Below are 25507 nucleotides of genomic sequence, written 5' to 3'. Positions count from 1 at the left end.
ATGAAAAGAAGAAAGAAAATTGTTAACATATTCTCTTATTTCCGAAAAGATCATTAGACAACACTGATAAATGTTACTGTCTTAAATACTGTTGTTAATAAAAGTTAAAAAACCAGCTATACCACTGCTGAGAGATGATGGCTGAAGTAAGTGAGGTAAGCGAGGGATACAGGGCGGCCAGAGGGAACACAGCATAGAAAACCTGGACAGAAGGACCAATCAACGGTCAGAACTGAGTGAAGAGGGTTGGGATTCAGAGTCAGGAAGACCTTGGGCACAGTGTCACGTACTAGCTGTGAGGCTGTGGGCAAGTCATTTTGATTCCATAAGCGTGTTTTTAGAAACAGACAGACAAACAATCAAACAAAAAAGTAGCTCCTCTTCTCCTGAATTAAACAAGAGGCAGAATGGCAGTGCCCAAGAGCCAACTCTGGCGCCAGAGCTGGAATGGGATCCAAGCATTACTACTTACTGTGCGGCCCTGGGTAAACTGTTGAAACTTTCTGCGTCTCAGCACCTTGGGGGTGTTAACAGTGCCCCAAAGGTCTGTTGTGAGATTCGAGTTAATCCATGTGAAGTACTTGGGAGAGAGCCTAGCAAGCATTCAATAAGAGTTAGCTATTCTTATTATAATAACACGCATGTAAAGTACTGAGTCTATGGTCATCAGTGAAGTTAGTTCCCCGTCCCCTGCAATCTGGCTCTGGGCAAAATGCTTGCTTCCCTGTCACATGAGCTACTCCCAACCAGTATGCTCAATATTCCACGACACCCTCCCTGTGTGTGGGCAGCGTCCCTTCTCTTTCCACTGATCTCCTTTCCACATGATCCTGAGTCTTTGCAACTCAGTTCCCAGGCTTCTACTGCCATCTTTTTGGAGGAAGTGGGGCTAACGTGTTTCCTTCAGGGATGTCTGAATTCCTTTGACTGCCCAGGGGAGGAACCTATGCATCAGAATGCACTCGGGCCCCCTGACATCCTTTGTAGAAGGCAAGGGACGTCCAGAGGTGGGGCCCAGGGTTGCCACAAGGAGCCATTCTCATCTACACTAGCAGGGGCTGCCTACTTCCAACTGTCACTCCAAGGGCAAGCTGTGTGTTTTTTTTCCCTTTCCATTGAATTAACGGGTGTGACACCGGGAGACAAAATCATACAGGTTTCAGGTGCACGATTCTACAGCACATCTTCTGTACCCTGTGTCATGTGTTCACCACCCCAAGTGAGGTGTCCGACCACCACCATTTACCGCCCCCCCATAACCTCCTCCCTCTCCCTCCACCCCCACAATCACAATACTGTTATCCGTGTCCGTGAGTTTTTTCTTTTTTCTTTTTAGTGCAATCCCCTCTGCCCACCCATGTGTGTTCTTAATCATCTGAGATCAGGGAGCAGTGAGGCAGCTGTGGCCACAGAAGAGTTTCTGTCTGTATAGAACCCATGGTCAGGAAGGGCAGCCGGCACCTGAAGCCGACATCAGCCAGACATCTGATGGTCATGACCTCATTAGTGCTGAGCTCTCAGCACTCGGAGTAGCCAGAGGAGGAAGTGGAAGACAGAGGAGATCAGGACCCGATAAACAGGTGGAGCCTAGGGCCTTTGGAAAAGAAGGATGCCAAGAGTTTATATAAAAACCTTTTATTTACTGTTTATATTTCTTCTCCCCATCCCTACCCCCAATCTGGAACCCGGTCAGCTCCTCAGGCTTCCTGCTGCCTGGTTCTTGAAACTGGGGCATTGGAGAAATGGAGGGGCCTGTAAGAGGTTGGAAATCTCTTCCTCCACCAGTTGTAGTATTTGAAGGAAGCTTTCCTTGCCTGCTGAAGCTCCCAGCGGCTTCCCAGGGTAGCCCTTTAAGTCTGAGGATCCATCCTCCACTGGGTGGATACAGGAAGAGATAATGTGTCTCAGAGACCCAGAGGCTCCCTGCCACTCACTGCTCCTACACCATGCCAGGCTCTATAGCTGCACCAGTCTCTGTCTCGGAGACGGAGCCCAGCAACACGGGTAGGGGATGAGGGCGGGATAGAGAAGGCTGCAGTTCTGGGTCCCAACCAACAACCAGGAAACAGGAAGAGGTTGGCCTGGTTGAACTGAAATGGGAAAGGGAGGGAGGGAAGGAGGGTGCAGGACGACATGGGCTGGGTAGTTGGCTTGGGGTGGGGCTGGCTGGACATCTGTGAAGAGAGGTTACAGCCCCTATGGGAATAGGCACCCCAGCCCCACAACTGCTTGGAAGAGGGAGAAGGGAGCCCTGTTTCCACTTAGACAAAGGCCTAATGGCACAATAAACATTTTTGGTCTGAGGGTGCCAGGAAAGGGTACCCATTAGTACAGAAAAGGGCAGCCAGCCCTCATTTGCCAGACATGGGTTCGGCTGCCTCCTGGCTGCCGCAGCCCACTCCAGGTACTGTCACTCCTACCTCTGCCATTACTGCGCCACCAGAGACTCTGCACACCCCACGACCTTGCTGCAGACTGGGACTGCCAGCCAGACTCCAGCTGGTGGGGTGGAAACAAGGGCCCTGGAGCTCAGGGCTGTTCTCTGGGTAAGGCCCGCCCATGGTTTTGCTGGGGCTCTTTCCCACAGTTCTACCATGAGCCAGACATAGAGAACCCTCCTGGGAGGGCACTGGGCCCTCAGGTTCTGTGGAAGAAGAGATCCTGGGGAAGGACTCTCAGGGAGGAAGAAGAGCCTCAGAATGTTCTTTGTTGCTATTTACTGTCCCAGGTCCTGCTCTCCTGGCTCAGAAGTCTGAGTCTGCATCCATGAGCTCTGCCTCCATCAGGTTGGTGCGGGAGTGAATGGGCCCCAGGCCCTGCCGGCGGCCCTGAGCCCAGGCCATGGGGGTTGGGCCGCTGGGCAGAAATGGATCCTGCAGGGCACTGGGCTCTGGGCAGAAGGGGTTGGAGACCAGGGTCCAGGCTCTCTGTCGGCAGGAGTCCCCAGCTCCCCAGGCACTGGCGGCCACTAGGCACTTCTGCCGGGGCAGCTGTGGCAGCCTAGGAACAGCACTGGAGGCAGAGGCAGGGGCAGGGTGGTGAAGCTCAGGGGGTGGTACCAGCGGGCACACCTCCTTCTTCCTCTTCCTCCGCTTCTTCTTACGGCCCAGGCGCTTCTCCAGCTCTGGGGAGATCTCTGCCTCAACCAGCCACAGGCTGGCTTTTTCCTCTGGGGGCACTGACGGTGGGAGAGAGAACATGAGCCTAGGACCCTGACTCTGTCCACATCACCATTCTCTCCTCAGACCCCCTGAACTCTGGGACCCCCAGCTCTAGACCTCTGGGGCGTCAGCCCCACATTTTAGATCTCCCACAGCTTTCCCCCCTCTTGCCTTCTGGCAGCTCATGGTACTACAGTCCCAGTAGCCCCCAGCCTCTATGTCCCCCACCTTCCTACAGAAACCCGAACCCCATACCTGGAGTTGCCACAGGGGTGACAGACACATCCTGGGGCAGTATGGCTCCTCTCCGAGCCACCATCTTGGTGACGTGCTGGGCCCAGGCAGAAGACACGTCAGCTGAGGGCTCATTGAGGTCAAAGGCCAAACCCGCTGTGCAAATGGAAGGAAAGGATAAGGAATCGTGACAGCCCGGTCCCTTGCAGTCAACCATTCCTCCCTCATTCAGCACCATTCATTCACCTTCTCCCACCACCTTGCACAGAAAACCCACCCCAGCAATCACAGTGACCTCTACCCATTCCCAAATTACAGCGCGACCGATGTCTTGGGCACCCAGAACAAGAGCAAGGCCTCACTAGAGGGCAGAAATCTAGTCCCTGAAAGCCTGACTTACTCTAGTCCAAGGAGAAGAGCTGGAGAAGACAGGAGAAGGGGAAGGGAGATGAGTCTTTTGGGATACAAAACAAACTGCTGGAACCGGGGCAGAAAGAGAGGGGAGACTCACTGGGGATGGTAGGGGACTAGAAAAGAATGACTGAGGAGAGGAGGCAGCGCTGCAGTCCTCACGGCCTTCTGAACAGTCCCATGTCCACGCCAGCCTGGGAGGGAATGGGGCGCCATGCCGCAGGTGTTAAGTGGCTCCAGGAGACGCAAGGGGCCGAAGCTTACCCACAGGCCCATCGTGGGAGACGGTGTGCATGCTGAAGGAGAGCTCCTGGCCGGGGTTCTGCAGCAGCTCGCGCCGCTTGGAGAAGGCCTTGGCGATCATCTTGCTCTTCTTGATGCGTTTGGGCTCATCATCACTCTGTCCCGTCAACCTGAGAGCAGGGGTGAGGGAGGGAAAGAGGAGGAGCAGTCACTTCTCATTAAATCTTGTGACAGACCACAGAATTCAACCCCTCTAGAACAGGGGCCTCCAGAGGGCCTGGAGTCCTCAAGGACTCTGAGGACTGGAGGCCTACTCTGCAAAGACGGGGGCCTAGAATGCAGGGCTCCTGTGTGCCCAGTTCTCAAGTCACTCCACTCTTAAAAGATGCTGGCTGTGGGCTCAGCACCTAGCCATGGCTCCCAAGAACAGGAGACATCACCAGGGGGCAGTGGTGAGCCGCAGAGATGTCTGCTTGGAGTAATTCTGCACAGACTCAGAAATCACACCTGCCCCAGGCTTTGCTGGGAGACATGGGACCAGACAGAGCCTAATGATGGGGACATCTAGGTTGAGAGACTAAGGCCTCAGAGTCAGAACAGCCTTGCTGCTGGCCCCACCTGCACCAGGTGCGTCTCCAGATGAGCAGCGTGGCCTTGGTCCAGACCCAGGTGCTCATGGCGATGCCGGTTCCAAACATGGCAAACAGATTGATCTTCTCCACCAAGAGGCTAGGCCGGTTCTTGATCTCACAGTCAGGGATGGGCTTCTTGGTGGGCAGCCCGATGGTGACATTGGCCTGGCACCTACGGTGAGGAGTGGCAGATGGGTGAGGCTTTCTGGGTCTCCTGGGTGGGTACCCCGACAGTCGGCACTGATTTTCAACTGTGGGTGCTCATTAGAGTCACCTGGGAGCTTTTTATAACTACTGATGTCTGGGCCACACCCCAGACAATTAAATCAAAGCCCCAGGGGAGAGACCCAGGCATCCGTGTGGTTTAGAGCTTCCCGGACTGCAAGCTGGAGCCTTGAAGGAGTCTAAAGCAGTCGATGTGGACTGGCATTCACTTTAACAAGCATTTTAACGGCTGTTCCTGGAGTCTTTCAACAGCTGAGATGCCTCAGTCTCTGATTGGTCCTCATTGTGACAGAAAAACACAGGCAAGTTAGCAGGCATTACCAGGCTATTAACTCATCACAGAGAGAAACTACTTCTGGGCAGGGATCTCCAATAAGCTCTGAAAAAGAGTACGTGTGAGAATTGGAGAGAGCAACTTCTGCAGCTGACAGAGTTGGTTGGAGAAGCCAAAACACGAGATGGCTTCTTAACAGTTATAAAGGCCACAGCCAGACAGCCATGGGGGTACAGAGTTGGGCAGGGACTTGAGGGCTGTTTGCCATGTTGGCAATTACAGGGCAATTGACACCCTGGCGCCCAGAGCAAGAGATAGGCAGATCCCTGCTGGACGGCACAGGCGGGCTGACCCTGCGGTCCTGGCTCTGGCTCCCCGAAGCCCCCATCCTGCACTCACAGCACGTAGTCCCGGAAGCTGCGCTCCCACTCAGCCTGGTTGAAGAAGTCGTAGAAGTGGCAGCTGAAGGTGATGAGGACAAAGCCAAAGGCCAGGAAGCCAAAAATGCCTGCGGAGGGCCAGGGGTGGGCAAGGTGTTACCAATCCCAGGTGTGGGAGCAGCTGTGGGGAGGAGGACCTGAAAGAGCTGAGTCTGGGGTGAATTCATGCTAGGCTCGGTTCAAGAACTGCAGTCTCCGAAATGAGGCAGGAGGGCATTTGAGGCAGCTGTGGGAGGCCCCAGTGGGAGGGAAGCAGGCACGAAGAAGCAGTCTTGGCATGAACTTGAATTCTTCCACCTAAGGTCCCCTTCTTTCGAGCTGCTACCACCCCCCTCACACACACACAGCCTTGTCCCATGACTGCTAACTTGTGCCACTGACTTACGACACCCTCCAAGACCCTATCCTGCGGGTCCCACAGCTCTAGGAGGGTGCAGTGTTGGGCTGGACGGCACCAACTCACCCAGGCGCAGCATGGTCTCGTTGATCTTGCTGGCAGCCTTCTCGCTCAATAGCCCAGGGTGGTTGCTCTTGATGGAGAACAGAGTCATGACTCCTGGACAGAAGGGACACCTCAGACATTAGTGGGGCGAGGCCACTCTCCTGGGGAGGGGCGGTGGTGGCAGGGGAGGCTCCCATGGCCCTGGAGTCCTGGCCTGACTGTTCCTGTGCTGGTGTCAAGCCTGGGGAACTGGAGACACCGGAGAAATGGAGCACAGCTGGTGGCGGGTGTGTCGTGGACGGGAAAGACTGGGGCAGAGCACAGATGGACAGCAGAGAAGAGAGAGAAGGCACACTGGTTCTGGCCCGGCCGCCCTTAAGTAAGGCGGCCAGGTAAAGCTGTTCTGCTGGAAAAGGCATCAAAAGAGATTTGAGGACAGTGTCGTCCAATAGAAATATAGTATAAGCCACATACCTAATCTCAAATTTCTAGAAGCCACATTAAAAGAGTAAGAAGACACAAATGAAACTAATTTCAATGTATTTTATAAACAGTATACCATTGTTTATTCTATTATCATTTCAACGTGTAGTCCATATTACAACTTACTAACAAGTGTGCTATGTCTTTGAAATGCAGCGTGTATTTTACACTTATGACACTTATTACATCTTGATCTGGGCTAGTTTCAACACCCGGGGCAAGTGGCTACCAAACAGAACAGCATCGATACAAAACATGAACCAGAGGCCCAGACGCTGCCAAAAAGAGGGGAAAGAAGTGGGCTGAACAGAAGGCCAGCCTTCTGTGGAGGGAGGAAACTGAAATTTACACAAAAAAGCAACCAAAAGGAGCTCAGAAGATGGGAAGGCTTATGGTGGAGGTGACAGATTGCGACGGGGAAATTAGGGAACAGAGGATCTGTGCATGTTGTGGCAACTGTGCGTGAGTGTGCGTTGTGGGCAGGAGGGCGATGGGAAATCACGCTCCCAAACACAGAGGGTATACACAAATTTAGAGGGAGCACACTCCACCAAAGTCCCCAAATTGGTCCACGTGGACAGAGCAGGCAACCCACCCCCCAAGTGCACCTGGCCAAGGGCTGAGAGGAGACTGGAACCAGTCTGGGTCCCACTCAACAAGCTGTGAATGTGGATCACGGCTCTGAAGAAACGGGTGCATTTTTCTGGCCAACACAAAGGTGTCCCACATTGAGTGCCCAAGGTTCTGTGTCTGCCTTGAGGGCTCTTGTGACCCGGCTGAGGTCCCCCTGTGAAGGCAGCGGAGCTGGCAGTGCCTCACAGAGCTGGTGCTCAGCGTATTTTGGTGCCCTGGTCCTGGTCTGGTCCTCACTCACCTCGGATGAGGAAGTAACCGCCCACAATGAGCACCAGGCCAATCGGGGCCAGCACGAAGCCAGCACGGTATCGGTAGTTCTTGTAGCCCACAAAACAGATGCCGCTCACGGAGTCCCCATCCACCTACAGCCAGAAGGGGTGGGAGGGACAAATTCGGTCCCTGGGACCCTCTCCCAAGTCCATCCCATTCAGCACCCCCCACCAGTTATTATACCTGGGCCACAGCGAGGATTGCCACAGTGAGGACAAAAGGGAGTGACCACGTGAGCAGGTGGAAGTAGGAGGTCTTGCCGGAGAGCGGCTGGTAGGTGGTGCCCAGGGCTTTGAAGGAGGTGTGCCAGGCATAGGTGAGGACCACAAACCAGACGACGCCAGCCATCAGGGCGTAGTACACAATGACAAAGATGATGACACAGGACAGGGTCTCGTTGGAGCTACACAGACATGTGGGGTGTCACTTGGGGAGGTCATTCTGTATTCCCTCCACCAGCTCTCTCCACCCTGTCTCCACACCCTTGGCTCTCAGGTCTGGCGGTTCCCTAGGAGTCAGGGCTTGAAACCAGGACCCAGTCAGATTTGAAGAGGAAACCAAAGACGCCCCTTTGAACACATGCAAACAATCAAGGTCTGAATACTGAAACCCAGGTCCTTCCAGGGGTGTCCAACCTGCAGCCCGCGGCCCACATGCAGCCCAGGATGGCTATGAAGGTGGCCCGACACAAAATCGTACATTTACTTAAAACCTCATGAAATTTTTTTGTTTTCGTTAATGTTTGTGTATTTAATGTGTGGCCCAGGACAACTCTTCTTCTTCCATTGTGGCCCAGAGATGCCAAAAAGTTTTACACCCCTGCAAGGCCCTGGGTGCAACAAGGCAGACCTGAATTCTACCCTGAAATCTTAGGTTCAAGTCCAACCTATCCCTTCTATGGTAAACACCCATTTCAGCCTTCCTCCCCTCCGCTCTGGGTCCCCAAGATACCTACGTGGGTTCCCCAAGCCTCATGGTGCCATCCGCACGGCAGACGATCTCCCGGCGGGCACCGTCCATGAACTGGGCCAGCCAGCCAATGCTACCCACAAAGAAACACGCATTGACGTAGAAGAGAATAACCGCAGGGTAGCGGTTGGAATTCCGCCAGTCAGCCACAAAAGTGGCCTAGAAGAGAGAAATGGGGTCCGTTCTGTGACGTTGGGGTTATTTTGCTGCTACAGACACCCTTGTGACCCCTCTGGTGACCCTTCCCCAGGAAACACCCCCCAGCCCCAAGTCGTCCTCTCCCCACCTCCCTCCCTGCCCCAGAGCCCAGCCTCTCTCACTGATAATCCAGCTCCCTTCCCACTTTGCAGGCTGAGTGCCGTGGGCCTCCCCCTGACCCCTCCGCGTGCGGGCCGCCCGCGGCTGACCAGGGTGAAGAGTGTGCAGAGGCCCGTGACGGCGCCGAAGGCCGCGATGTAGCTGTGCATGTCCTGGTGCTCCGCCTCCGTGAAGAGCGGGTTCTGGCACTGGATCCCGCAGCCCTCCACGTCCTCGTACCAGCTCTTGGGGTTGTCGGTCCGAACCAAGGGAGCCTCGCACTGGCCCGAACTGTTGAACTTGATGTTCTGCACCTCATTCTGGCACAAGGGAAGAGGAGAAGAAGGATAGTACAAAATGGAGCAGGAGGCTCAGGGCGACCTTTGGTTTAGTAAGAGGCGCAGGGGTAGCATGGTAGAGTGGCTGAGGGCACAGACGCTGGAGACAACCTGTGGCAAATTATTTGACTTCTCCGCCACCTCAGTTTCCCCGTCTATGAGGTAGCAGTGCGGGGGAAAGGATTCATTCGGAATATGGGGTTGGAGGAGAGCTCTGTGGGTGCCCTGGACCGCCAGAAAGATGACCACGTGGGCCCCAGAGCCAAGGAAGCCTGAAACAGCGCTGGAGACAACAATGGAGAAACTGAAGCTGCCCTATTTGGGGCACATCATGAGAAGGCAGGGTTCTTTGGAAAAGACATTAATGCTGGGAAAGATAGGAGGCGGAAGGGAAAGGGAAGACCAAGTATGAGGTGGACTGACTCCATGAAAGAAGCCACAGGCAGGAGGAGTCGGCAGCAGCGCAGCAGGGCTGGTGAGCACAGGACATTGTGGACATCACTCATCCATTCGGTCACAGGAGTCAGAGCTGACTCAACGGCATGCAACACACTCACCTGCTTCATGGTGGGGCTCAAGGGGTAAATGGATAAGGAGATATAAAATGCTATAGTAGTGTTGAGCAGGTACTAAATAGTAACAAGTAGTGTTATCACCATCATCATTATCATTACTGTTGTTATAACTCATGAGCTCTCTTTCGTCACCCAGAACTAGAACACATCCCGCCTTGGTGTCTCCGGCTGTCTTACATGGGCCTTGACTCCCTAAATACACAGCAAATGTCATCAGGATAGGTTCCTGTGGTCTGTGACTGCCATAACTCCCTAACACTCGGCAGAGTTAGTGCTCAAAATGTATTTGTTGCACACACTTATCTTTTTATTAAAAAATAAAATAAAAGGATAGTCACTGATGGATGGGCCCAGACTACAAGCCTTGGTTTGGATTTATGGCCTGTTGAGCCCATCCATGGCTGCTGACGTGGGGTCTCCCAGGAGAGAAGGCCCTGGGCTCCCGTCTCCCCTCTGCCAGGCCAGGCCTATGCCCGGTCCTGACCAGCCCCTCGCCCCACAGGGCACTCACCGGGCAACCCTCAGGGAAGTGGTCGGGGGTGCAGCGCAGGAAGTCGGGCCAGCCCCGCTCCCTCTCCACGATGGCACAGGGGCCTCGGGTCGCTTGGCAGAGGGTGCGGCTGGGCAGCTCCACCCGGTCATTCTCACACTTGGGCATGTACACAGCACACAGCAGGGGCTGGATCACTGCCCAGCATCGGGGGGCGTTCCGGAGGCCTGCGGGGTGATGACAGTGTGGACACATTGCAGTGAAGACCCCTCCTCATTCAGACCCACAGGCACAGCGGCACCCCTGTCCCCCAGGCCTAAGGCATCTGTCTTCGCCTCACTGCAGGCCACTACTGCACGGGGCCGTCGGGCAAGGTGCTTCTCAACGGGGCATGTGGGCAGGACGATTCTCTGCTGCAGGACTGTCCCGTGTCTCGCAGGACCTTTAGCATTGCAGGACCCTGCCCACTAAATTGTCAAAGAACCCCTAAGTCACTGTGACACCCCAAAAATGCCCGCCCAAGCCCCCTGCCCAGGGTGGTGACTAGAAGAGAACCTGAAGAGGAGCTTTCCAGGATGCTACTCATGTTCTACTTCCTGCTCCGGTACTGGATACCTGGGGATATTCACCTTGTGAATATCAAGTTTATGGTTTGCGCACTTTTCTAATATGTACATTATAATCCAATTAAAGTTTTATACAACAGCTCCTGATTCTGAATGCCCAGCTAGGGAGTATAAGCACCTCTGGCTGAGAACCCCAGGTTGATTTACCTTCTACCTTTTGGGGGGCATTTTCTAAATGCTACAGGCCTCCCCCAGGGAGAAGCAGAGTGGTGGGACCCACCCCTCACAGGGCCCATGCTCCAGACCGGGAGCCCTTTCCCCTTGCCAAGATCCTAGGGCCCCGGGCCCTCTTACCAAGCTGAGGTGAGATAGAGAACAGGTGGGAGCTAAGAAGAGGTAGTCAGGGGAGCCAGGCACTCCGAGGCCAGAGGAGGAAACGGGAGATCAGGTGGAGAGAAACAGAGGAGGCTGTGTCCAGTGCAGAGGGAGGAAAGGAGGTATCAGCAAGACAGAAACAGCTGCCCCAGTGGCCGGGCTCACTCAGCATCCTGCCCCCTTCGCCCCTTCTGAATCATCCTTGCTTCAGGAGCACCTAGTTCCCAAACAAGAAGTTGAATTAGGAGACGCTTCTGAGGACACGAGAGCCAACATGGGTGCTGGCCACACTGCTGGGCTGGGCTGGGGGGTCATGGGAGTAGGTAGGTGTAACTGCTCTTATGGGGGCAGAGACAACATAGTAGAGGGGTAAGGAGCATGGACACTGCAGCTGGCCTGCCTGGGCCAAATCTCGGCCCTACCATTTCCTGGCTGTGTGATCTTAAGCAAATTACTTAATCTCTATCTCTAGCCTCAGTGTCCTCCTCTGTAAAATGGGGAAATGCATTTACCTTGTGGGACTGCTGTCATGACTGAGATAGCGAGTTAACTGCTTAGGACGGTCCCTGTCATACAGTAAGCACCGGGGAAATGTTTAGTTATTACCATTACGTCCCTGAGGCCTCTGACCACTCACCACTCTCACTGGGACACAGCCTATTCCAGGGGCACAGGGCAAGGTCCTGTCACTTAAGAAGCAATGATCTCGGGCAACGGTACCCAGACCTGACTCAAATCAGAATCATTTGGGGGAGCCCTTATGACCTTGGGTAGAGAACCCACTGAGAAATTCTGACTGAGTGGGTGTGGGTGGAGAAAACTGCAGTGGGTGCCAGGGGTTGGGTGTGTTTGCCTACAAAAGGGACAGCATGAGGGACTATTTGGGGGATGGGGCTGTTCGCTGTCTTCAGTGTAGTGGCTGGTTATACAACTCCATGTGTTTGCCTAAACTCATAGAACTACACAACAAGGAAAAGGTAAATTTTACTGTATGTTTATTAAAAATTGGGGCAAGCTCACTAGAGTAAAACGTATTCTACAGGGAGAGCAGGCAGTCGATTAATAAAAATGTTGTGTTATTTTTTTTTCAGGATTTTGTGATATTTGTGATATTTTGTGGTAATTATCAACTTCTAAAAATATGTAGAAGGCCAGCGTGGCTCAGTGGGTGGAGTGCTGGCGTGCAAACCAAAGGGTCACTGGTTCGATTCCTAGTCAGGGCACATGCCTGGGTTGCAGGCCAGGTCCCCAGAGGAGGGTGTACAGGAGGCAATCATACATTGATGTTTCTCTCTCTCTTTCCCTCTCTCTAACATAAATAGATAAAAGTCTTTTTAAAAAAAAGATGCTTGAGCAACTGGATATCCATAGTAAAAATAAAATGAACCTTATAAAATAAATAAATAAAAATATGTATTTTTTTAGTTTTTTCATTTTAAATATTGTTTAATTCTTTTTGAAAAAGGTTTTATTTATTTATCTTTAGAGAGAGGGGAGGGAGGGAGAAAGAAAGGGAGCAAAACATCAATGTGTGAGAGAAACATCAACTGGTCGCCTCTTGCACGCCCCCTACTGGGGACCTGGCCTGTAGCGCAGGCATGTGTCCCCACAGGCAATCAAACCAGTGACCTTTTGGTTCATAGGCTAACACTCAATCCACTGAGCCACACCAGCTAGGACTGAATATTGTTTCATTCTTTAAAAATAAATTCCCCAAGAAAAAGGTAGATTATTACATAAATCTTAAACAACAATGGAGGGGCCATGTAAGGAAAAAGTAAGTTGGACCCTTACCTCATTTCTTACATAAAAATAAATTCCAGATGAAGCAAAATAATTACATTATTAAAAAAATAATAAAGTACTAAAACAAAAAATGTGACACGATCTTTGAAACCTTGGAGTGGAGGTTTTTTGATGTATGACACAAAACCAAGAAGCTATGAAATAAAAGATTTAAACAAAGTCATTAAAAAGCTACACACTGAGAATATGTATTGTATACATGCTACAGGTAAAGAGCTAATTTTCTTATATGCGTAAAGCTCTTCCAAATCAACAAGAAACTCATAAGCCTAAAGAAAAGGGGCAAAAGACAAACACAACAGATCAGAGAAAATACAAATGGTCTTTAAACACATAACGAGATGCTCACTCTCGCTCTTCCTAAAATAAATGTGAAATAAAACCATAAAGAGATTCAATTTCTTAAGCTTTAGAGTGAGAAAGATCAAAATATTTTAAAATGCTATACTAGCAAGAGTGTGGGGGAAACCGGCAGTTTTGTTTATTTTTTAGTAGGAACAAAAATTAGTAAATACTTGTGGACACTATTTGGCATTATCTATCAAAATTTTATACCAGCAAGTTCACTTCACATGTTCACAAATTTATAAGATTATTCATTGCCACATTGTAACAACAAAAGAGTAGAAACAACCTGTATATAAATCAACGGGAGATCAGCTAAAAAAATAATCATACATCAATATAATAGGACACTATTCAGGGTAGAACTATTTGCAGTGAAATGGAACTGTCCCCAACACATCTTGTTAAATGGACACAGTTGAGTGGAGAACAGCCCCGAGAGCCTGCTACTACCATTTGAGGGAAGAAAAAAACTAAGGCCACATTGACATTTGTACATATGTTGGCGCTTTCTGGAAGGACACATGAAAACCAGTGTTGGCGGCCGCCTCTGGGAAGGGGAAATGGGTAGCTGGGAACACACATGGAAGGAATTAACTTCTGTTGCTTTTGAGTTTTGTACTAGGTTTAAAAGCAATTAAGTTTAAAAAAATAAATATGCCAATTACTGAAATGAGGAAAGCTTCCCAAACACGAGAAGGGAATGAGATTGGTAACAGGAAGAAAGGGGACATCAACTTTATCAGTGCTGTTTTATTTTTTGATTTTAATAAAATATGAAACAAAAAACTAGGGACAGAGTTTTCTACATTCCTAAAACTTTAAAATAACATTTGCCACAATTTTAACTTTGAAAGAGACTTTTCGTTTGTGTGACGCTGATGAGCAGCCGAGTTGAAACCTTCATTCTGAGGCTGGGTTAACATTAGAAAATGTAATCAATGTGATTTACCACATTCATAAATTAAAGAAGAAACAATCACATGATCATCTCAATAGATTAAAAGTAGGTGATAAAATCAACATCCAGCCGTGATAAAAAGACAATTGACACATTAGGAATAGAAAAAGACTTCCTTAATCTGATAAAACGTAACTACAAGAAACCTACATCGAACACCATATTTAATAGTGAAAGGTAGAAAAGCTTCCACTTTAGAACACAGAAAAGGTCACCGATGAAGGATGCTGCTGCTATCACCACTTCCATTTAACAATGCACTGGACGTCTTAGTTAGTGCAGCAAGGCAATAAACATAAACACATATAGGGCTTGAAAAGAGAAACAAACTTATTATTCACAAATGAGATAACTATGTGTGTAGAATAAATTTAACCAGTTTACTGGATTCAAAATCAATTGTGTTTTTATATACCAGCAACAAACAGAAAACAAAAATGTTAAAGGGATCATTTATAATAGCATAAAAATTATCGAGTACGTAGGAATGAACCTAACAAATTGTATTTAAGAAATCCTTGTAGAAAAACTGTAAATAACATTGAGAAAATGAAAGATCTAAATGGCAATATATAATGAGATGATTGGAATACACAATATTGTAAAGATGTCTTTTTTTTTCAAATTAATGCATATACTCCATGTAATTGCAATCAAAACCACCAACAATAATGAAGACCACTGTAATCGAAACAGTCTGGTACTGGCATAAGAACAGACACATAGATCAATGGAACAGAACAGAGAACCCAGATATAAACCCACGTCTCTATGGTCAATTAATATTTGACGAGGAGGACAGAAGCATAAAATGGAGTAAAAACAGCCTCTTCGACAAATGGTGTTGGGAGATCTCGACAGCTACATGCAAAAGAAAAAATGAAATTCGACCACTAACTTACACTATACACAAAAATAAACTCAAGATGGATAAAAGATTTAAATATAAGTCATGACACCATAAAAGTCCTAGAGGAGAACATACGCAGGAAAATGTCAGATATTCCACGCAGCAATACCTTCACCGATGTGTCTCCTAGGGACAAGGATATAAAGGAAAGAATAAACAAATGGGACTACATCAAATTAAAAGGCTTCTGCGTGGCTAAAGGAATTGTCAGCAAAATGAAAAGGGAACCAACCGTATGGGAAAATATATTTTCCAATGATACCTTGGACAAGGGTTTGATATCCAAAATATGTAAAGAACTCACATGACTCCACACCAGAAAGACAAACAATCCAGTTAAGAAATGGGCAAAGGACCTGAGCAGACACTTCTCCAAGGAGGACATACAGAGGGCCCAGAGACATATGAAATGATGTTCAGCATCACTAGCTATAAGAGAGATGCAAATTAAAACCACAATGAGATACCACTTTACACCGGCAGAATGGCCATCATATTCAAATCAACAAACAAGTGCTGGCGAGGTTGTAGAGAAAAGGGAACCCTAGTGCACTGTTGGTGGGAATGCAGACTGGTGCAGCCACTGTGGAAAACAGTATGAAATATCCTCAAAAAAACTGAAAATGGAACTGCCTTTTGACTGGGCAATTCCACTTTGGGGTTATACCCTAAGAATCCTGAAACACCAATTCGAAAGAACCTATGCACCTCAATGTTCATAGCAGCATTATTTACAATAGCCAAGTGCTGGAAACAGCCTAACTTCCCATCAGTAAATGAGTGGACCAAAAAACTGGTATAATTTACACAATGGAATACTGTGCAGCAGAAAGGAACTCCTACCCTTCCTGACAGCGTGGATAGGTCTTGAGAGCACTATGCTAAGTGAAATAAGCCAGGAAGTGAAAGACAAATACCATATGATTTCACCTATAAATGGAACCTAATCAATAGAACAAACAAGCAAGCAAAATAGAACAAGAGACATGGAAATAAAGAATAAACTGACAGTGACCAGAAGGGAGGGAGGAGGATAAGAGAGGAAAGAAGGGGGAGGGTCAAGTCAAGGAACATGTATAAAGGACCTATGGACAAAGACAATGGGGGGGGTGCAGGCGGGGAGAGGATGGAAAGTAGAAGGTGGGGGGTGGGTAGGGCAGGTGAGAGTAATGGGGGGGGAATGGGGACAACTGTAAGTGAACAATAAAAAAATTAGAATGAAAAATAAAATATTTTTTTCTATGGTTCCAAAAAACCCACCAACAATTATTTTTATATTAAAGCACAAAGAATCAAGAATGGCCCAGACTCTGTCACATACTGCTGTACTATAAAGCAGAGGTTCTTAGCCTCGAGTTCACAAAGGATCCTTGGAGAGAATTTAGGGATCCACGAACATGGATGGGAAAAACAATGACATCTAACTGAAATCTAGCATTTCCTTCCATTAAAAATAGAAACAACATACCACAGTAATGTCAGCAACACCTGTGGCTTTGTCACAAATAGAAATCAAATAATTTTGTTGCGGATATGTCAAAATATTGCCACTGCTCATCGCCACCTTGATATTGCAGTGGTTACTGAATCCATGGCAGGTCTTACAATGTATTACTAAAGAAGCACAAAAATATTAGATTGTAAACTTTTAAAATATTTGATAACTATATTTCAATATAATTCATTTCCTTCATAATCCTAAATGCTTCTTTTCAACCATATATGTTTTACTTCATGAATTTAAAAATACTACACCGAGAAGGGGCCCATGGGTTTTACCAGATTGCCAAATTGGTGCGTAGCTCAAAGAAGGTGAAGAACCATGTTATAAAGATGAGAAAATTAAGATGATGTGGAATTGGCAAGGGCTAGACAAATAGACCTATCGAATAAAACTCCCAGGAACAAATGTACATTTCAACACTTGATTTATGGCAGAGCAGTGGAGAAAGGATATTCTCTTTAACAAATGATACTGACAACATATATATGAAATTAGAGTTCTACAAAAAACCAACTCCAGGGGATTTATGTGCCTAAAATGAAAGGAAAATCTATAAAGTTTTGAGAAAATAGCATAAGGGAATAAATTCATGACTTTGTGGTATAAAAGGACATTTTGAAATAAAATACAATAAACACCACTCATAAAAAGTTTAGTAAATGACTACCTTGAAGTTCGGAACTTCCGCTCAACAAAAGACACAGAGAATGAAAAGGCAAGCCACAGAATAGGAATTCTTTTCAATACATGCAACCAATAAGGAACTCAAATCCACGAAGATCTCCTACAAATCTTTTAAAAGTGACAGCTAGCCCTACAGAAAAATGGGCCAAAAATTTGGACAGACACTTCACAAAAGAAGAACTCCAATGGCCAGTGAACATCTCAAATGGTGCTTAACCTCACTAGTAATCAGGGAACTGTGAATTAAAATCACAAATACATACAACAACATATCCACTAGTTTGGCAAAATTTTAAAGGCGGACAATACCAAGAGTCGGTCAGGAATCATGCGGAGCAATGGTGTCTATTCTATAGGGCCAGTGGGAGTGTAAGTTGTACAACCACTTTGAACAACTCTTCAGTATTATCTAGTCAACCTGAAGGTGTGCGTGCCCGTTATCTCCAAGTACGTACCCAGGTGCACCGGGATATACATAAAAGAACACTCACAGCAATGGTATTCCCAGTGGCCCCAAACCGGGGACAACTTAAACGTTCAACAGCAAAATGGGTAAATAAATTGGGATACATTCTACCATGGAATACTATTCAGCATTGAAAAAATGAGCTGCGATAACATGAATCTTACAAAATAACACAGAATAAAAGAAACAAGACATGAAAGAATACACACAGCGTGATTCCACTGTATAAAGTCAAAAAACATACAAAATTGAATTTTAGGGATTCCAAAACTAGATGGTAAAACTATAGAGGAAAAAAGGAAATAATTATCCAAAAATCAGGGTAGTAGTTACTTCTAAAAGAGGAGGGAGGGAGATGTGATTGGAAAAGACCAAGAGGGAGCTCCTGGGGGCCCCACCGTGGCCTAGTTCTTGATCCACGTGGCTCCTTATAGTTACTTGTTGTTTAGTACCTTTGCGTTTCGTGCACTTTCTGTGCACGTGCTACATTTCACAATTAAGAAGTTAAAAATCTGAAGCAAAAATGAAAATGTGGGCCCGTGGATGTTGTTCCATATTTTTATTTTTTTATTTTTTCAACTGCCAGTATCATTTATTTTTCCTAGAAACTAGAGACAATTAACTGTAGCAAAACAGTGCTCAATACTATTTAAGCCTCATTTTAGGTTCTTTAAACGACCTCAGCTTTTGTAAACGTGTGGTATTCCATATTTTATACTTTCTGTATGTGTGTGTGTGTGTGTGTGAGTGATCTGACACAAATAACGCCCCTTTTTATTCCAAAATCACAAGCATGTAATTCTGTAACATAACAATATCACACTCAAGCACACCAAGTGACATTTAAGGTGAAATGTTCAAATTAAAACTATAAATTGTTACACCCATATGATTACCCTACCAACCACACTCAAGCAGGCGTTATTTCTGCCGGACCCGTATATATAAACTGATTTTGACCATCAGCCAGCCAGGTTTGGGAACAGTTCTAAGGAAATGCTTCCTAATCTGACCTGATCTGTGAATAACTCACCATCACCACCACCATCCTTCCTCTCATCTCTCAGCTAGATGTCTGAGAGGCAAATGAGAAATTCCTCCCGGCTTCCCTGGCTTTCTCCTCCTGCATGCTGCAGCTGGGTGACCGGCCACATACCCCTGTGCACACACAGAGCACAGCGGTCGTCAAAGAGGCTACGTGCCGGCTCTCAGGGACCTCTCTCCCTCGCCAGCCTCTGGCCTTTCTGCTTCCTTGCCCCATTTACCAAACCAGATTTGGCCGAAGGTGGACCATGACCTGGGTACTATGATTATCTGATCAACCTGGACAGCCTCAGAGGAGGCATTTTCAAGCTATAATGGAGAAGAAGATGCTAGATCCTGAAGAAGCCCACGTCCAGAGAGTTGAGAGATACAGGAGAGATCGAGTTCTATACAAATCCAGGAATTGGCCCAACCTGAGCTATGAACTGCCTCACTCAGCGGTACGCTTCCAAAGGCTCAGGAGTCCGGGTGGAAGAAGCACATGGTGGCCACCTCTCTTCAGCAGCTCCTAGTCCAGAACTGCTGGCACTCTCCACACAGACATCCAATAAGCGCCTCTAATTCACCTGGCCAAATCTGAACCCCTGATTTCTTCTCAACCTCCTTCTCCTCTAGCATTCTCTGGCTCCATGAAAGGGAAAGTATCACCTTCCACCAAGCCCTCCATCCAACTCATTGGCAAGTCCCATTGGTTCTAGCTCTGAAACTGTGGGGCCTACTTCCTATAGCCTGTTACCCCAGCCCTGACCCCATCATCTCTCCCCCGGACTCCTTCAACCATCCTCTAAACAAGCAACCAGCCTCCAGGTTTTCCCTCCAACCATGGCTCCTTCACATGGCACCCAGAGATCTTTCTAAAATGCAAACATGATCACATCTCTCCGTTGCTTAAAAGCCTTCACTGGCTCCTTATTATCTCTTGGATAACATACCAGCTTCTTTTTTTTTCTTTTTAAAATATATTTATTGATTATGCTATTACAGTTGTCCCATTTCCCCCCCACTCCACTCCATCCTGCCCACCCCCCTCCCTCCCACATTCCCCCCCGCCATAGTTCATGTCCATGGGTCATACTTATAAGTTCTTTGGCTTCTACATTTCCTACACTATTTTTACCCTCCCCCTGTCTATTTTCCACCTATCATCTATGCTACTTATTCTCTGTACCTTTACCCCCCTCTCCCCCTCCCACTCCCTTATTGACAACCCTCATGTTCTAGTTGTTTGCCTAGTTTGCTCTCGTTTTTGTTTTATGTGTGGTCATTAATAACTGTGAGTTTGCTGTCATTTTTACTGTTCCTATTTTTGATCTTCTTTTTCTTAGGTAACTCCCTTTAACATTTCATATAATAAGGGCTTGGTGATGATGAACTTCTTTAACTTGACCTTATCTGAGAAGCACTTTATCTTCCCTTCCATTCTAAATGATAGCTTTGCTGGATACAGTAATCTTGGATGTAGGTCCTTGCGTTTAATCTTGGGTAATGTAATTATGATGTGCCTTGTTGTGTTCCTCCTTGGGTCCAGCTTCTTTGGGACTCTCTGAGCTTCCTGGACTTCCCGGAAGTCTATTTCCTTTGCCAGATCGGGGAAGTTCTCCATTATTTGTTCAAATAAGTTTTCAATTTTTTGTTCTTCCTCTTCTCCTTCTGGCACCCCTATAATTCGGATGTTGGAACGTTTCAAGGTGTCCTGGAGGTTCCTAAGCCTCTCCTCATTTTTCCAAGTTCTTGTTTCTTCATTCTTTTCTGGTTGGATGTTCCTTTCTTCCTTCTGGTCCGTACCATTGATTTGAGTCCCAGTTTCCTTCGCATCACTATTGGTTCCCTGTACATTTTCCTTTGTTTCTCTTAGCATAGGCTTCATTTTTTCATCTGTTTTTCGAACAGATTCAACCAAGTCTGTGAGCATATTGATAACCAGTGCTTTGAACTGTGCATCCGATAGGTTGGCTATCTCTTTGTCGCTCGGTTGTATTTTTTCTGGAGCTTTGAAGTGTTCTGTCATTTGGGCCATTTTTTTTTGTTTGTCTTGGAGCGTCTGTCACTTTAAGGGGCGGAGCCTTAGGTGTTCACCGGGGCGTGGTAATGCTGGTCGCTGCGCTGTGACGCTGTATGTGGGGGAGGGGCCGAGTGGGAGCAATGGCGCCCGCCTCACTCTCCTCCGGATTTCAGTCTTTCACTCCGATACCCACAATCAAACTGGGCCCCTCTGGTGCTGGTTCCCGAGTAAGTGGGCCTGTGCACACTCTGGGCCCCTGTGGGTCTCTCCAACAACCTCTCCTGTGAGGCTGGGAGTCTCTCCTGCTGCTGCCCCAACCCCCAGGGGCGCTTTCAATCAGAGGTTTGAGGCTTTATTTCCCCAACCTGGAGCCCTGGGTTGCGCAGTCTGCTTCGCTGCCCGCCATTCGTCTGGTTTATCTGGGCGAATGTGGTGCTGCAGGGTGCTACCCGCCTCTCTGCCTGCCCCGTTCTCCGCCACTCTGAGTCCGGCCCTCTGGGTTTATCTGTGCAAATGTGGGGCCGCAAGGTCTGCTAGTGCTCGGACTGCCTGCGCCATTTGTCCCACACTCCGCCAGTCTCAGTCCCGCCACAGCCACGCGAGTCCTCTCCACCCCAGTGCCCGTCTCCGCCCCTCCTACCAGTCTGGATGAATGTGTATTTTCTATTTCCTTGGTGTCGGTCCCCCTTGCTGTTCGATTCTCTGTCAGTTCTGGTTGTGCGAGGGGGCGCAGTGTGTCTACCTACGCCACCATCTTGGTTCCTGCTCATACCAGCTTCTTAATATGGGGAATGAATCCCTTTATTTTCTAATTCTCCAGGTCTTATCTCTTATAATTCTGTCTCCCACCTGCTTTGATCCGGCGCTACTGAAATTGTTAGACTTCCTTAAAAGTATCAAGCCCTGTCACTCCTTCACCTTAGTGCCTGCTATTTCCTCTTCCCATCCCTTTCCATCCAACCCTTCCTTGGCCCAGGTAATTCCTACTTATTTCTCAGGTCATGGGGTAAACAGGCAGGGTCTTCTTCTCTTGCTCCACAAAGTCCTTTGTGTTCTTCCAGCATCCTACTTTGTCACAATACCTTTCACAAATATTGCTACAGCCTGTTTCATTTTCTGTCTTCTGCTCGATGGCAGGGTTCATGTCTTCATTATTCATCTCTATACACCCCAGAACCTGACCCAGGCTGGAGCAAGCACCCGATACCTAAACGAATAAATGGTTGGGTGATTGTGTGTACTCAGAACTTTGAGGCTTTCAGAAAAAAGTGATGGACAAGTAGTCTCTACTTTCAAAATTTACAGAAGACTACTTAGATCATTTTCATCCTCCACCTACAAAAATACCTCCAAAAGCCAGGTGACACTGACCATGTCTAACGCCAAGTCAAGACCCCTAACCCAGGACAGGACCCATCACTGGCCACTCGCCACAATTCCCAGCTGGCGGCCTGTCTGGGATTCTCACTCCTGGTTCAGGTTGACTTTACCCACCCACTGGCTCAGCTCATACTAACACCTGCTTCTGGTCCTACTTTGTAGGACATCCCACAGAAGGACCCTAAGCAGAAAGAGAACAACCAGAACACACACGGGGCTGGGGCTGAGCTGAGGGATACTGGGCGGCAGCGGAGACGAGCTCGGAGTGAACTAGGGCTCTGGGCTGGCACCCCTGCAGGAACCTGCCCCACCAAGGCATAGCTAGTGGGGTTCGAACCTGCACAGACAGCAGCTGGTTCTAACTCCTAAACTTTCCTGCCCAAACCACTTCTGCCTACTCAACAGCTGCTCTCAGGATAGGAGTAGGGGCTGTAAAGCAGTTCATACCCTTCCTTCTTGATTCGATAGTAACGACAGAAGGATAGCATCACACATGCATCTAACTTAGGAGAATTCAACCACTGGCCCCTGCAAAATACATGAATAGAAACAGAATATCCTCTTTTAGTGTGGGCAACTCAGAACTGGGTGAGATTCTAGTGCTGAGAGATTTATTTGGATTCTCCATACAGCTGGCTCCTAAACTCAAGGCTTATTTCAGGCAGTGCTCAATGAAATAGTGTTTATACTTCTTGTATTCTTTTTTAATTCTTCCATCCTTCTGCTTTGCATTCATGTAACTTTAAAGACTAAAATGATAGTTTCTGTATATGCCCCTTCTTCTATACTGTACATCACTATTTGTGACACATTTATACAGAATTGCCATAGAGAGAGCATATGCAAAATTACACAGACCTTATGGTAATTATGGATTTTCCAAGGCTACTGTTGATTACACAGGGTCCTTGCCGACATGCTGACCTGGTACCCACAAAGGATGAAGCTCCATCACAGGCACCATCCTCCAGGTTCCTCATCTGGCATCTGCATCAAGCCAGGAATGGTATGGCTTTGTCCAACATCCTCCGAGAAACTTTGGGAACTCTAGTGGCCCAGTTGACAATGACAGGCAACCTACATACACTTCCCCATCAGGACCATTACCAGCAGCACCCAGGGCAGAATGGAGACGGGAGACGTGCGGTACTGGGGCACTGGGGCAGAACTGAGATGTGGGGCGCTCGAAGTCTGTCAAAAGGAGGTTGCCGGATCTGTGCCTGGCTTTTGGATTTTATTTTCTTTTTTCAATGTCAGTTTTGAATCGCACTGGCTAGACGCAAGGAGCGACAAGGCCAGGTTCCTTCCTGAGCACCTTCAAGCTCCCAGCTCAGAAGAGTGACAGGTGGGGACATAATTCACTCCACACTGCTAAGGAAGGACTGACCATGTGAGTTCCTTCTGCAGATTTTCAAGCTGGACCATAATCCCACATTGAGGTGAGGGCTCTGGGACTTGAGGTCACCATGGAAGTAACCACAGGCTCTCAACATCCCAAACTTAAGTGTCCTTCAGCAGCCCAGACCGGCCGGAGCACCCAAACTTCCAAAGAACACACAATTAATCGTCAAAATAGTCACATTCCTTCACAATCTCAAACAAAAATCAGAGTCCCCATTTTTCAGATGAGGAAACTGTGAAATCTCTTGTGAAAGCAAGACAAAATCAGGGTTCTCTGAAATTCCAGTTTCCCAAAACAATATTTCTGAAACTTTCTGGTTACCTTTTAAAAATATATATATATTTTTGTTGATTGATTCTAGAGAGAGAGAGGAACGTAGGGAGAAGGAGAGAGAGAGAGAGGGAAGAAGAGAGAGGGAGAGAAACATCGATTTGTTGTTCCACCCACTTATGAGTTCATTGGTTGATTCTTGTGTGTGCCCCGACGTGGGTGGAACCTACAAACTCGGTGTTTCGGGACTGTGCTCTAACCAACCGAGTTACCTGGCCAGGGCCTCTGGTTACCTTTTAACTATTCATTATCAGGGCGTTTCTCATCCCTCACAAATTTCACTAATTCTCACCCCCACCCCCATGCCTCAATCTTCTATTCACATTCCTCCCATTTTCCTCTCCAACTGGATTTCTCTCTTCTCCAAGGTCTAAACATCTCCTTGAATCACTAAGAACTCAGCTTCCAGATCGGCACTTATCTGGAGCATCTCCTCTTTTTTTTCTTCTCTAAATGTCCTTTCTTGTTGCTCAGAGTCCCTTCAGGACAGGCTCCTAGTTCCTCCGCATCCTTAGATCAACCACCCTGCTCAGGTCCTTTGTGACCCGCTTCCTCCACTTCCTCGCCCTCCTTCCTCACCTCCGAGGGTCCCGTCCAGCACACAGCCTGCTCACAAGTTTCCGACTCCGTTCCTCCCAGGCACCCGGGTGCAGCACCCGCCCTCTCCAAATCTCAGGCCTGAGCCTATTCTTTCCCGGAGTCCCCGCAGCCCATCACCGCAGTCCCCGGGCTCCGGCTTCCGCGCGCTTACCGGACCAGAGCACGAGTTTGCCGTGCGCTTCCTCCTGGGACTCCGAGTCCCCGGCCAGCAGCGTGGAGGTGGCCTCGTAGGGCAGCGCCGAGCCCAGGCACACGTTGTAGCGCAGCGGCTCGCAGGCGGCAGCCCGACCGCAGTGGCTCAGCAGCGGCGGAGGGCCAGTCCCCGCCGCGCTCCTCCTGGCGCTCCCGCCCGCGTTCCGCGGCCCAGGCCCGGTCGCGTTCCCGCTCAAGGCCATGCCCCGGCCCGGGCCCCCCAGCAGCAGCAGCAGCAGCCCCATAAGCAAGAGCTCCGGGCCCCGTGCAAGGCGGGCAGCGGCCATGGCCAAACCCGCCAAATCAGCAGAAGCCCCGGCGCCCCCCGCCCGCTCCCCGGAGCCCCCTGGGCCCACGCGCAACCCTTGGGGCCGCGGAGGCGACTCAGGCGACCTGTGCGCCCCTCGAGTCCAGTGTTGGGCTTCCCCGGATGCTCCGCGCGCCGCGGGCCCTCGGCGCCCAACTTCGAAAACTTTGGAACCTGGGGCCCATGTTTAGGCGGCGGAGGCCCGGGCGGGGATGCACAGCTCCCTACCCCTTTCCCTGGTAATCCAAGTTGTCTTCAGCCCTGGGAGCTCCCGGGGCCCCCAATCTGCAGCCCCATCCCCTCTCCCACCATTAAAAACCACCTCCGGGCCCCGCGTTGGAGGCCAGGCGCGGGCCGGGGGTCCCGGACTAGGTCCCCGGCGCCGCCCCCGCGCCAGCCCGGGGCCCAGCTGCCACCTTCACCGAAGCGCGCCGCAGTCCCCCGACTTCTCCCTGCCGACTACCCGGTTCCTTTGTTGCTCTAGCTCGCTAGGCTTTCTGGAATGCACGGGCC

General features: G+C 48.9%; 1 protein-coding gene across 2 annotated transcripts; it reads right to left on the bottom strand.

The window, feature by feature from the left end:
• Positions 1 to 1619: 1619 nt before the first annotated feature.
• SMO (smoothened, frizzled class receptor) lies at positions 1620 to 25507 on the bottom strand. 2 transcript variants are annotated; one of them, XM_024555110.3, is made up of 12 exons: positions 24647 to 25507; positions 10142 to 10347; positions 8828 to 9037; positions 8407 to 8579; positions 7635 to 7854; positions 7420 to 7543; positions 6084 to 6176; positions 5580 to 5688; positions 4668 to 4853; positions 4071 to 4219; positions 3417 to 3551; positions 1620 to 3178 (listed from the first exon to the last, which is right to left on the bottom strand). In XM_024555110.3, the coding sequence occupies exons 1-12, from the start codon at positions 24972 to 24974 to the stop codon at positions 2745 to 2747; spliced, it is 2367 nt and encodes a 788-aa protein (XP_024410878.1). In that variant the 5' UTR covers positions 24975 to 25507; the 3' UTR covers positions 1620 to 2744. The 2 variants fall into 2 exon arrangements, with proteins under 2 accessions (XP_024410878.1, XP_045047126.1); XM_045191191.3 differs by lacking the exon at positions 24647 to 25507 and adding an exon at positions 11041 to 11187.

The sequence above is a fragment of the Desmodus rotundus genome, chromosome 6, assembly GCF_022682495.2.
Source record: "Desmodus rotundus isolate HL8 chromosome 6, HLdesRot8A.1, whole genome shotgun sequence".
NCBI classification, from domain to species: Eukaryota; Metazoa; Chordata; class Mammalia; order Chiroptera; family Phyllostomidae; genus Desmodus; species Desmodus rotundus.
The sequence above is the reverse complement of the archived record's forward strand: the minus strand, read 5'-3'. Positions and strand labels throughout refer to the sequence as shown.